This window comes from Condylura cristata, unplaced genomic scaffold (assembly GCF_000260355.1).
Source record: "Condylura cristata isolate star-nosed mole 26May11 unplaced genomic scaffold, ConCri1.0 scaffold00017, whole genome shotgun sequence".
Taxonomy (NCBI): domain Eukaryota; kingdom Metazoa; phylum Chordata; class Mammalia; order Eulipotyphla; family Talpidae; genus Condylura; species Condylura cristata.
In genome coordinates this window covers 15244202-15256373 of record NW_004567118.1, presented here as the reverse complement: position 1 = coordinate 15256373, position 12172 = coordinate 15244202, and the positions used below count along the sequence as shown (strand labels likewise).

The 12172-nt window shown below is 39.1% G+C and overlaps 1 protein-coding gene across 1 annotated transcript in view; it reads right to left on the bottom strand.

The window, feature by feature from the left end:
- USP32 (ubiquitin specific peptidase 32) overlaps positions 1 to 11802 on the bottom strand; it is a 128855-nt gene extending 117053 nt beyond the window's left edge. Inside the window, exon 1 of the mRNA XM_004684455.2 lies at positions 11584 to 11802. Within this exon, the coding sequence (XP_004684512.1) occupies positions 11584 to 11641 (58 nt within the window). The 5' untranslated portion in view covers positions 11642 to 11802. The remainder of the gene's footprint in view (positions 1 to 11583) is intronic.
- Positions 11803 to 12172: the final 370 nt, after the last annotated feature.

Here is a 12172-nt window from a genome sequence, read left to right as displayed (position 1 = left end):
ATAAATAAATAAATCTTTAAAAAACACACACAACAAAACAGAAAACTGTAAGTCAGAGACATCCTAAAGGGGAGGCAGAAGGACCAAAACAAGGGCAGGAAGTACACAAGGGGCTATGGTAACAGTGCACGGTTAACTGGTGGTGGCAATTCTATGGGGACTACACCTGAGAAAAAAGAAACATTGTAAAAAAATGAACAATGATGTAAATGATGTAAATATACACATATAAATTATTTTTTAAATAATGCCATAATACTAAAAAGAAAAACTTTGAACAAATGTCAAATTACATAAAATACATGCAAGTTTCCCAGAATTGTATGGCATGGCTTTCTCATGGTTCCTATTTTCTCCAATAAATATTTGCTACTTATAAGGAATTGAGCACCTCAGAACCAATCCACCATAGCTAACCTGCAAAACGTAGGTACCCAAACTTAATCAAAGGTGTGAATTACAACACAAACTACAAATCTGTTAGTCCTAGCTTATAAAGTTATGTTCTCTTTGTATTTTCTACTGAGTGCCTTATGGATTTAGGTAAATTTAGAGATGAGGCATTCTTTTAGCCAATTTTTAATGTTTATATTCCTAGGACATTTGAATATTTGCATAAATGTCATGAAACAACCATAATTTATCCTGTAAGTATATAATTTTCCAGATTGTTTCTACTAGTTTTAACTTGTCAGCTTTCTCCTTTATTCAAAAGGCACCTAAGCTGTCCCATTCATTTAGTCAGCATTTGAATAAACTCTGCCAGATATTTTGTAGGTCTGAGTTCTTATTCTCAATGGTTTCAGAACTCACATAAAGGAGAAAAGATAGCCATCCAAACCAGCAGCTTTAATGCAATGGCATAACTATTGCAATTAAAGGGTATTACTGCAGGAAGAGGGAAAGACATCAAGAAGGCTTCTGGGAAGACTTTATGCCTGGGCTTAATTTTAATGGATGAGGATCTGGTGAGGCAGATAAATGGTGGGGGGAGGGGACATGTAAATTCATCGATGAGCATGTATTTTAGGTCAGTCATCAAGACAACATCTGGAAAAAAAATAATCAAGGAACCCACTCCATAGAGGCAAGGTTTAAACTTTGACCTTTAAGACTTCAGTTCATTTTTTAAAAAATTTCAGTGCACACATATATATATGTGCACACATATAGGGTTTATGATTCTCTTTATACACGATTCAAAAATAGGCAAAATTAATCTATTGTGAGAGACAGCAAAACTTTTTTCCTCTGAGGGACAATATTGACTAGGAAAGTCCAGGATACAGCAAACTGGGAGGCTGAAAATGTTCTTTCTTGGCTGTACGGTGGTTACATGGATACATACCAAATCATAGAAACTACTAGGAGTTAACCACACTAAAAAGATTGACCATAGCGTGTAGTATCCTCCACTGAAGGGCACCAGAGTAAAATGACCTGCTGTATTTTCAGATTCAATCTGGTGGAAATATAAAGAATGGATTGGAAGGGTAGAAGACCAATAGTCTCAAGGGGCAGATCAAGGCCTTTTCTAAGGCAATGGTTTTTAAAACTGAGAAGAATTAGAAGATAAACAGAAGGCAGTATCTAAGGGTACTATGATTAAGTGTGAAGAAAAGAAAGAAAGCTGATAACCAGGTATCTGGCTTGGGTCAGTGGGTGAATGAATCATAAAGACATTTAACATTTAAGTAAATCTACAGAAATGAAAACTGAAACTATGTTTAGTTTGGGACTCTATGGAAATAACATAAAAACATGCTTTACTCAAAATGAAATATTTTTCCATTACTCACTGCCAACTGTTCATTCAGGAGATGCCCTATTTCTTCCATTATTTAAAAATATTTATTATATAATAATATAAACTGTTGTTTCCTCAATAAAGATTTTTAAATAATTAAAAAATATATATATTTGCTTGGCAATCTTCTATCCAATTTGAGTATCTATGGTACTGATGATATGACAACATAAAATGCTTACACCATTAGGTAATTGTTTCTTACTTACCTCTAAGCCTATGAAAAACATGCACTTTTTTGTCCTACTATATAATCAATAGTAAAGAGGATTCTCAAGTCAGTATCTCTGGGAAAGAATAACTTGTGATCTATAAAATTTCACACATAGAAAGATTTCATCTACAGATGTCTCTAACAAAAACTAAAGATTCTTTAAAGTTTATTAATCAAACAATTGTTATAAACTCACCAGTTTCCTACCACAGTTACTCACCAACAGATTCCAAAACCAGCTTTAAAACAGAGCCAGAAATGGCATGACATGTTCAATACAACTCCCCATTTTTTTAAAAGATTTATTTATTTATGCATACAAGAACTGGGGTACAGACCAGAGGTGCAGGAGCAGTGAGAGGATTCACCAGAGACTGAGTGGTGAGCAGAACAGGATGAAGTACAATGCTGAGGGGAGCAGAGGATGGGGTTAGGAGAGGTCTGCCACGCCATTGGGTCACCTCTGGAGCCGGGGATCAAACTTATGCTGCAGTGGCTTTAGCTTCTCAGTGCTTTAACCTGATTTAACCTGATACGCACCTGGGAGGGTCCCATTTTTTTTTCTTTTTTTTAAGTAAAACACTCATTTAAATAGAGAGAGAAGGGAGGAGAGGGAGATGGATGGAAAGAGAGGGAGACAAATAGGGAGAGAGACAAAGAGAGAAGTTTTAAGCTTCAGGGCAGGCAGGCATTTGAACGCACAAATTCTGAACCATGTTGCTTCCAAAAGTTCAATCTAGTTTTAAGAAAAGATTGCTTTGATATACAATTCATGCATTCAACAAGTACTTATGAATAGCTAGTATGTGTTAGACTCTGTGGAAGTACTAGGGATGTAGCTGTAAATTAGACAGACATGCCTTTATTCATGGAGTTTTATAGTCTGTCAAATGGTACATAATCATGGAAATTATATTCTAAAGTAGTATTCTAAAGCACCTCCTATTCCACTCTCTAACTGATCAATATAATGAATGAATGAAGCTTAAAGTAAAATCCATTTGGCCAGAGGTAAAATGCAAGGGTTATTAAAAAAGGAATGTAAAAGTAATTATGAGGTAAAAACAGAGACTCTTAAAAACTGAACAAAACAGAGATACACACTTTTTTGAAGTAAGAAAGCACCAGTGCAAGAGTGAAGATCTCAAACTTTGCCTTTCATATATGCTCTTTTCTAGGAAAATATCAGAGATGAGTCCCACCAAAGTGGAAGAGTAAATCAAGACTTAAGAAGAAACAAGGAATAAAAAACAAGAGATCCAAACACAGGATAGCAAGAGGATCTCTAGGATACTGGTGAAGGACGATCCCAGGACAGCAGTTCTGCTTTGAGCATAAGGACAAGAGTTGAGATTAGAGCAGCCCAGAAGGTTTCAGGAACTTTTTTCAAATATGATAAAGTAAACAGACAACTGGAGAGAGAACAGATTTAACAACTGGTGGGAACCTTTAGGGATGAAATATAGTAAATAGAATCCTAAACAAATAAAAGGCAATTATTAAAGGAAATATTTAGGAAGAAATTGTATACTGCAAAAGTAATCCTAGTATATTAAAATGGCTTATCTGTAAACAGTATTTAGAAACACATAATTATGTTATGTAATGAATAATAATGGTCTGATCAAAATTATAATATACATATAACAAGACAGGGGAATGAGAAGATAAAAGGAGCACTTATGTGTTTGGGGGGACTGGTAACATCATAACAGAAGTAAATCCTCCTCTTTAGTATCAGCCAATAAATACTCCTTAAATGGGGGGAGGAGACAGAAGTAGCAATAAAAGTACATTATTTCAAGATATAAAAGTAAAGATCAAATTAATAAAAGTACTGACCAATGGGGTAAAGAAACAGGCAAAGGAGAAATGACAGAACTATTGTTTTCATCAAAGCCTATAGAACCTTTTGATTCTTAATCATGTGTATATATCACCATCATAAAAATTAAAAAACTAAGAAAAGGTGGGGGGGTGCATTAGCTATGACATTTAAGAAAAAAAAGAATCTTAAATAACAAGAAAAACTAAAGATATTCGCAAAACTTAGTTTAAAATCATCTGTATTATTTACACTACAAGAGCACTCAGTATGTGTGAATTTTATTCTCAGCTTCCAAAGTAACAACACCCCTGGAAGCAAGGAAGTTTCCAACTCTTAATCTTACATGGTTATCACCATATAAAAATAATCGTTTCATGAGCAAATTAAATGTTGTATATAGCCAAAAAATACTCTCAAGTGTTCATAAGCACATTATTGCCATATTAGCATCTCATGATTACTCAGGAATTTACATTATTAGGTATCAACTTTAAATATTTGAACTAAGCAACACATATTACAATTAAAACTCTAAGTAATATTCAAAACCATCAACACAAATTTTTTCAGAGTTAATGAAGGAAAAAAATTTTGAGATTGGTTACATTGCTTTGTATACTCAATCCCTGTTAGTACACCATGCTTTATCCCCCAACTTTACAAACCCTATGCAAATTCTCCAAATCTCTACATTCACCTGCCTCCTTGGTGGTTTAAGGGGTTAAGTCTCAGCACATCTATCTACAGCCACTGTAGATCAGGTTCAATCCTCAGCCAGGCAGGTGACCCACAAGGCACAGCTCTCCTATCTTGCCTGCTGCTCCCCTCACCAGTGTATTTCAGCCAATCTTTCTGTTCTGCTTCCCACTCTGTCTCTGGTGAATCCTTTCACCACCACCCCCAAACCCACCCCCCCCCCCTGCCCCCATGCTTCTGGCCTACATTCCAGCTCTTGTAAGCATAAATAAATAAATCTTAAACACACACACACACATTGGGAATTCAGCATCATGCCCCAAAATAAACACGGTATTTACATATTATGATAAAGGCTATAAGTGAATCATTCAAAATAGTGCAACCGTGACAGAAGACTTTTATATAAAGTAAAAGTAAAGGACTCATTGATGCCACTGGAGCTGGAACTTCAGGTATGAAGAATGAGTCACACCTCTGAATATTTGTAAACCGTCTTTCCAGGCTGAGAGGAAAAGAATGACAGTATATGATTCAAATTTTAAGATTGACTACTACATGAAACTGGGAGACCATCCCCTGGTATCTTAGTGAGAAATGATAGCAGCTGAAGTTATAGCAGTGGCAGATGAGCATAAGTTAACAGGCTGAACTGGATATCAAACCAGCAAGACTAGGTGACAAACTCAAACTGGGAGTAAGGAGACAGGTCAGATGGCAGCAGGTAAAAGAAGGAACTGAATACATCTCAAGATTTTTAGCTTTAGCAACTGGCTTTAACAATTGGGAAAGGCAGTGCCATTTACTACATGGTGGGGACTAGGTAGGGGAGGCTCCTTTTCATAATGGAATCTCTCTACTCCTTTCATAAGTCATTAGGAAAAGGGAATAACCATAACAAACATGAATAAGGCTTTTTCTGCAGGGGTAAAATGTTGAGACAACTTAACTAATTTACAGAAATTAAAGAGAAGCTGGAGAACTTCCTCTATAAAATCTCCTGTTAGCACAGTTTTGCTTTTAATGCAATCCAGTATCAAGGACTACAAGAACCACATAAGAGCAAGGCTTCAAAATATCAATTTTCCTAAACCTTGTTTACAAGATAGTGATGAATTTGGGATATCCCTAAAATAAAAACAATCTTATGTACTAAGTATTAAATCCCTAATAGAAAGGAGTATTAAGGGAAGGGCTTCATCTCTGAATTTGTCTCTGAATAGACAGGTCTCTCACAATACCACGTAAAATCCAAAAAGCTAATTTTATAAGATTTTTGTAGCAGTAATTACTATTCACCTTTGACCTCCAAAAGTTTTTCAATTCTATGTGAGAGGAACAAGAGAATTTATTAGCATGCAGGAAGAGGTGGAGTGACTCAATTTAAATACAAACTATTATTAAGCCCAAAAGTCTTAGCAAAAGCATAAACAAGCTCTGCATATAGTATGAAGAGCCCTTGCAGCCCTCTTAGTCTTTTCAATACATTACCAAACTACCAACTATAATTCATAAATAAAGTCCTTTCACTCCTGCAGCTGTTAAACATAAAGCTTTTAATTCAAGTTCTCAGCATTAATCTCTAGAGCGCCCAAAAAAAAACAACAACAGATTTTCTACCGTCAATACAAGAATAATGACTTCCCTAACTTTTCCTGTGATCTAGCATATAACAAGTGCCAAAAACATTCCCTTTCTCCTGAGAAAATACCTGGCTATTGTTTTGGTCATCACATTCTCATCTCCAGTTTACTTATACATCTTTCTGGAAGGCAACCCTGAATGCTGTCACTGTGAAGTCCCACTAGCCAAGCACAAAGACAAACAATGAACAAGAAATAACAAACAGCAGCTGTATAGTTTGGTACATAGGCAGGCCATTAACCATCAACTGATGTCACCTTATTGTGTTAATTCCCCCAAAGTCCAGGGTTCATTTCCCACCTCTTTGTCAAGAAGGCTCCACAGTGAGTTAACAAATTGCAGATTATAAAAAAACAGCATCTTTGTAACTACTTAGGTGACTAAAGGTAAGTGGAAGACTGTGGAAGAACTAAAATTGCCCTTTTTAGTTCTTTCCCCCTAACGTCTGGCTAAGATACCTGCAAAAGTACAGGTCTACCTCCAAAACCTACAGTACCACATTATGTTAGAGCATTCACTAATAAAATTAACAAATTCAGATGAAGACAAAAAAGGGAGAATAGTGCAACTCAAAAGATGCCATCTGTGAAATTCAATTTTCATTTACAAAATAATGCATTATGCTAAACCAGCTAATATCACAACAGTATAATGTTAGTGCTACAAAACTTAGTAAATAAAATCTTAATTGGGGAGTCAGTGTTTTAGAGCATTTTAGTGTTGATGGATCAAACTGAAAAGTACTGATTGCTTAAATATTACATACCCAATTAAACATCTTTAAGTGACTGGGAAATTTGTTTTTTTAAAGATTTATTTATGCACACAGAACTGGAGGTGTGCATAAATAATAGGCCAGAGGTGCTGGGATGGTAAAGAGGGTTCCCCAGAGACAGAGTGGGGAGCAGAACAGGCAGACTGGCGAAGTACACTGCTGAGGGGACAAGCAGGTGAGACAGCAGAGTGTGCTGGGCCATGTGGGTCACCTCCAGGGTTGGGGATCCAACTTGCACTGAACCGGCTGCCATGCTTTAACCCATTGCATTACCAGTGAGGGCCATAATTTGTTTTTGTTTAAGATTTATTTATGCATACAGAATTGGGGAATGCACAGCCCAGAGGTGCAGGCGATAAGAGGGTTGACCAGTGACAGCAGGGAGCAAAACAAGCAGATGTACTGAAATACACTGCTGAGGGGGGCAGTGGCGACTTCAGGACCTCAGGAGAGGTCTTCCACACCATGTAGGTGACCTCCCTGGACAGGGATCGAACTCAGGCTGCCGTGGCTGCAATAGCTTCATAGTGCTGTACTTTAACCTGTTGTGCCACCAGGAAGGACTGAAAATTTAATCTGTTAAGATATAATTACTGAGCGCATATTATGAAATAAATATAGTAAAGACTACCTCCAGGCTATAATACACAATATACACACATATACACACACACACACACTACTTTCTTACAGGACTTCCTTCAAAAGCATTACTGCTATCATTTATAAATAATACATATATACACGTGTATATATATATATATAGACACCACTTTTTAAATATATTATGTACATTATCAATAAACACATAATGGAACTTTAAGAAAGTTCTGATGTTATCCCACCTCACAAATAGTCTTGCATATACCTTGAGGCATATATACTTCAGCAAACCTCAGTGATCTGGTTATATGGTCTTAGAGGAAGGGCCCAGACATCTTTGTTTCTAGAGTACCTAAGTCAAAGTTAGCACTCAGTAAAAATTTACTGAATGAAGGAACAGAGACACTCAAAAACCTAAATCTACAGCATATTTTGTTGACATATAATTCATCACCCACTTCATCTAATAAAGTGCTAAATTATACTTAAAGAAATTTACCTGCTGCATTCTACTGCCACAATTGAAAAGCCAAGAACTATTTTAATTCAGTCAATTCTTGCCCACCTCCAAAAAAATAGGGAGCAAGAAGAACAAACTGGAGGAATTTTTTTTATTATAATACTTTATTTTTACATCATTTTGTGCCATTTTCCATCTCAGTTGTAATCCCCGTGGGCTTCCCATCACCAAGTCACCCGTGTGCCATCACCATAGTCCATTGCACTTCCCTCCCCCCACAGTTGTTGAGCCCACTCTCCCCCTGTAAAATGTCTCTGGTATATAGTTGGTTTTTATTATTATTATTATTATTATTATTTTCTCGCCTGGTCCTTTATACTCTTGCTATGAGTGAAACCATCCAGTATTTTTCCTTTTCTTTCTAGCTTATTTCACTAAGCATGATCTTTTCCAGCTCCATCCATGTTGCTGCAAAAGGCATGTGTTTTTTTTTTTTGGTTGCTGAGTAATATTCCATTGTGTATATGTACACATCTTTTTAATCCAGTCATCTACATTTGGGCATTTGGGTTGTTTCCACATCTTTCCAATTGTAAATAAAGCAGCAATAAACATGGGGGTGCAGGTGTCTTTTTGAATCAGTGTTTTTGTGTCTTTTGGGTAAATGCCTAGGAGTGGGGTTGCTAGGTCATATGGAAGCTCCATTTTTAGCAGTTTGAGAAACCTACCGGAGGAAATTTTTAAGGGTTCTTATAATTCTTTCAGTAGCTGTAAACTGCAGTTCATTCTCCAATGTTTTTTTAATGCTATGTACCAAGCTATTAGAATACACTTTCTGCAACACATAAGCCACAAACCTAGATGCAATAAGAAGGTAAAGAAATGAAGAGCATAGCTGTGAAAATTCTCAGCACCTAAGAAATGCAGTAGGTATAAATAGAAAATACATGCAATCTAAGCCAGAATCAAGCCTTCAAGGGAAGGCTTACTTGTGTTCCATTCAAGATATCAAGATAGATACAAATCAAAAATAAAAGTTCACCACTAACACATCTCCCTTAAAAAAATTAAGGTATACTTTAAAGAAAAAACCGATTAATGCTCATATAACTGGCATACAGTCTAGCCAATATAGTATGCAAAACCAATCTTTCTAATTTCTAGAGCTTCTGAAAGGTACCTAGCCCAGTAAGTCTTATCTGTTATTAACATAACACTCCACTTCCAAACCACCATTTTGCAAGATAAACAAGTCCCTATTCACATGTAGCAATAAATATTCAACTTCTTTTAAAATACTACTTAATGATGCTAAGCATTATTTAATGCTTAGTAATTTTAAGTAAAGCCAAGAAGGAATTTCATCAGTTTTTCAAACTTGCATTTTACTTTTACAATATTTTACACATTCATGTGCTTGTCCAATTCTCCTCACTCACCACACCCTACACATACATTATAAACAAGCAAATAAGACTAATAAATGGAAGTTTTACTACTTATTTAGATTTTTCAAGTGCCCCAAAAAGGTCTCAAACCATTTTTGGCTCTATCAAAAGCTTCACAAAGTCCTTCTATGACCTTACTTAAAGAAATTCTATATCAAAACCTGACATTTACTAGAGTAAATAATATCATGTTCAAAAGGAATACCTATACTTAAAAAGCTTGAAAAAAAAAAAAGCTTCGGGTTTACATTTAGAAATGCTGTTTTATCAACCTGCTTCTTCTTTAACTTTAACATCGCTTTGTTAACTGATAAAACATAAATCTATTCAAACAAGTTAAATAAGGTTTTAACAAATATTGTTACCTCTTCAAATATATTTTTAAATTCAACAGGCACAGACTTCATGACACATTGAACAAAGACCTTTAGTTAAATCAGTTTAAAGCACTATTCACTGATATTTACAAAGGCACAATCTTAGTTTGACAAGAGAGTAATATGCTAGAGTTGGATAATCAAAGTTTAATTTTAGAACTCCTTAATGCCAACTACATCACTCTCAAACTGAAGAAAGGAAACACTTCTGAACCTTGAAGCTGAAAGTCAGTTTGCCTGATGTCCTTCTCTTTCATGCCATGTAAGCCATTGCCTAATTGAGGCCAGACCTGTCAGGCTCAACAGCATCCCGGAAATGACTAGCCTACTAGTGCTGGAAACACATCAAGAATTTGGAATATTTCTCATTTTGAGGCAGGGGGTTAAAAAATAAAAGAGATGTTCACAAGAACAATCACTATACTGTTCCCCAGGTTAAAAGACATAAGGAGCCTATTTTTGTTATTTTAGTCCGTTCACAACGAATACATCCGTGTCGATTTTCAGGTGATACCCCACTGAACTTCTTCCTTTTCTTCCGACATACGAACAAGAGCTCCCTACTAAAATCTCATTTTGAATGCCTGTCTTTGAATCTAATTTTTATTTTCTATCTTTGGCTACTAAAACCAACACCTGGAGAGCCTAGGTGGTTTCTTGACTCAGAAACCTGTTAACAATAATGCCTGCTCGATGTCTTTTCACTTCTTACCAAGAAAATCCATTCAATATCGAAAAGATATACAAGCGAGCACATACTCAAATCCCAGTCATGAAAAATTAAGCCACATTCCGATCATAAACTGTGCAATAGACACTTCCAGTTAGCGTGTGCCTTAGTGATCTTGTACAGCGTTATCAGAGTAAGTGGTAGGGGGTTGGGGCGGTTAACAACACACTGTGCATTAGAGCCAATAAGCAGCAGGCTGAGACTGGCAGCAAGGCCAGTCTCTAAAGGGAGCTATAACACAATATCAGAATGCTGGATTTCCGAATGCCATTTTCTGGGGAGGAGGAGGGGGTGCGAACAAGGGGATCAAGTGCAGTAAAAGGCTCAGGCCAACGTCTGAGATGAAACCTAAGACAAGGTCTTGTGGCAACACCAGCTGTCCAGACTCATCTCAAACACAACTTAATTTCAAGTCGTTCTGATCGAAGTCAGCCGTTCAAAGGGTGAGGGGGGTGGCAGGAGTGGATGGCGATAGCCTCCAAGAGCCTGGCAAAGGCCTTCGGAAAAGGCAGTAGGTCCAGGGAAGGGGCTTCTACTAGCGGAGAGGCTTTGCAGCCGCCTCCCCTCTCCCTTCCAAAGCCAAGGCTGTTAGGTACGAGGTGAAGATATTGTTGGAGGTTTTTATGGAGGAGTGAGACGAGAAAATGGCAGTAAAAGATGCAGGGGGCTAGACGGGCTACTGCCACCTAAGAAAGGGGGGAGCAGACTCCCCTGGACACAGCCAGGGTAACAACGCCACCAGAGGGCACGGACATTGCCCTACCAGCGCCAGATGCCCCTCTCTCAGGAAAAGCTTCGCCCCCTTCCACACACGGTCCCAATGCCCTAACACTGCTTCCCACCGACCTTCTCCCCCCGTAAGACTCCCCAACGCTGGCCGCCCTTCCCCACCCCTCAGGCGCCTCACGCCCTCAACCTCCCTCCCCTCCCCGGGTCACCCACCCCCCAAGCAGCCTGACTCCGGCCTCCCCGGCAGCTCGCCCAGACCCCTCCCCCCTCACCTCTCCTCAGCGCCTCCTCGTAGCAGAGGAATCCGATCCGTGACTCCTTGGCGCCCATGCTCCCCTCATCCCCTCGGCCGGGGGTCGGAGCCTGATCTCGCCCCCACCCCCCTCCCGCCTTCTCCTCGGCGTCCCTGGGTGACGGTGTCGGCGTCCCCCGGCCCCCTCCTCCCCCCACACTAACAAGTGCGGCTTCTGCCCTGGCGGCTCCTCCCGGCCGCCGCCACCGCCTCCATGACGAATCACGTGACCCGCTCCCACCCCGCCCCCTTTCCCTCCCTCCTACTCCGCCCTTCTCTCTCCTCCCCTCCCTTCCGTTCCTTCCTCACGCTCTCTTCCCTCCCCTCACCCCTCCCGTCTGCCCCGCCGAGGGTCACCTGACCCGCGACCCGGGATTGTTCCGGGTAATGGCCGCCAGGGGCCACACGCTCCGCCCCGCCCCACGCAGACAGCGCACGGGGCGAAAGGGCGGAGACGGATCCCGCACGTAACGCATCATCTTCGCCTTCTTGCCAATCCGAGGCCGAGAAGTCCCGGAGACTCCGCCCTCCTAGCGGGCGGTGACTTCCGGGGCTCTCGGTGACCGTCC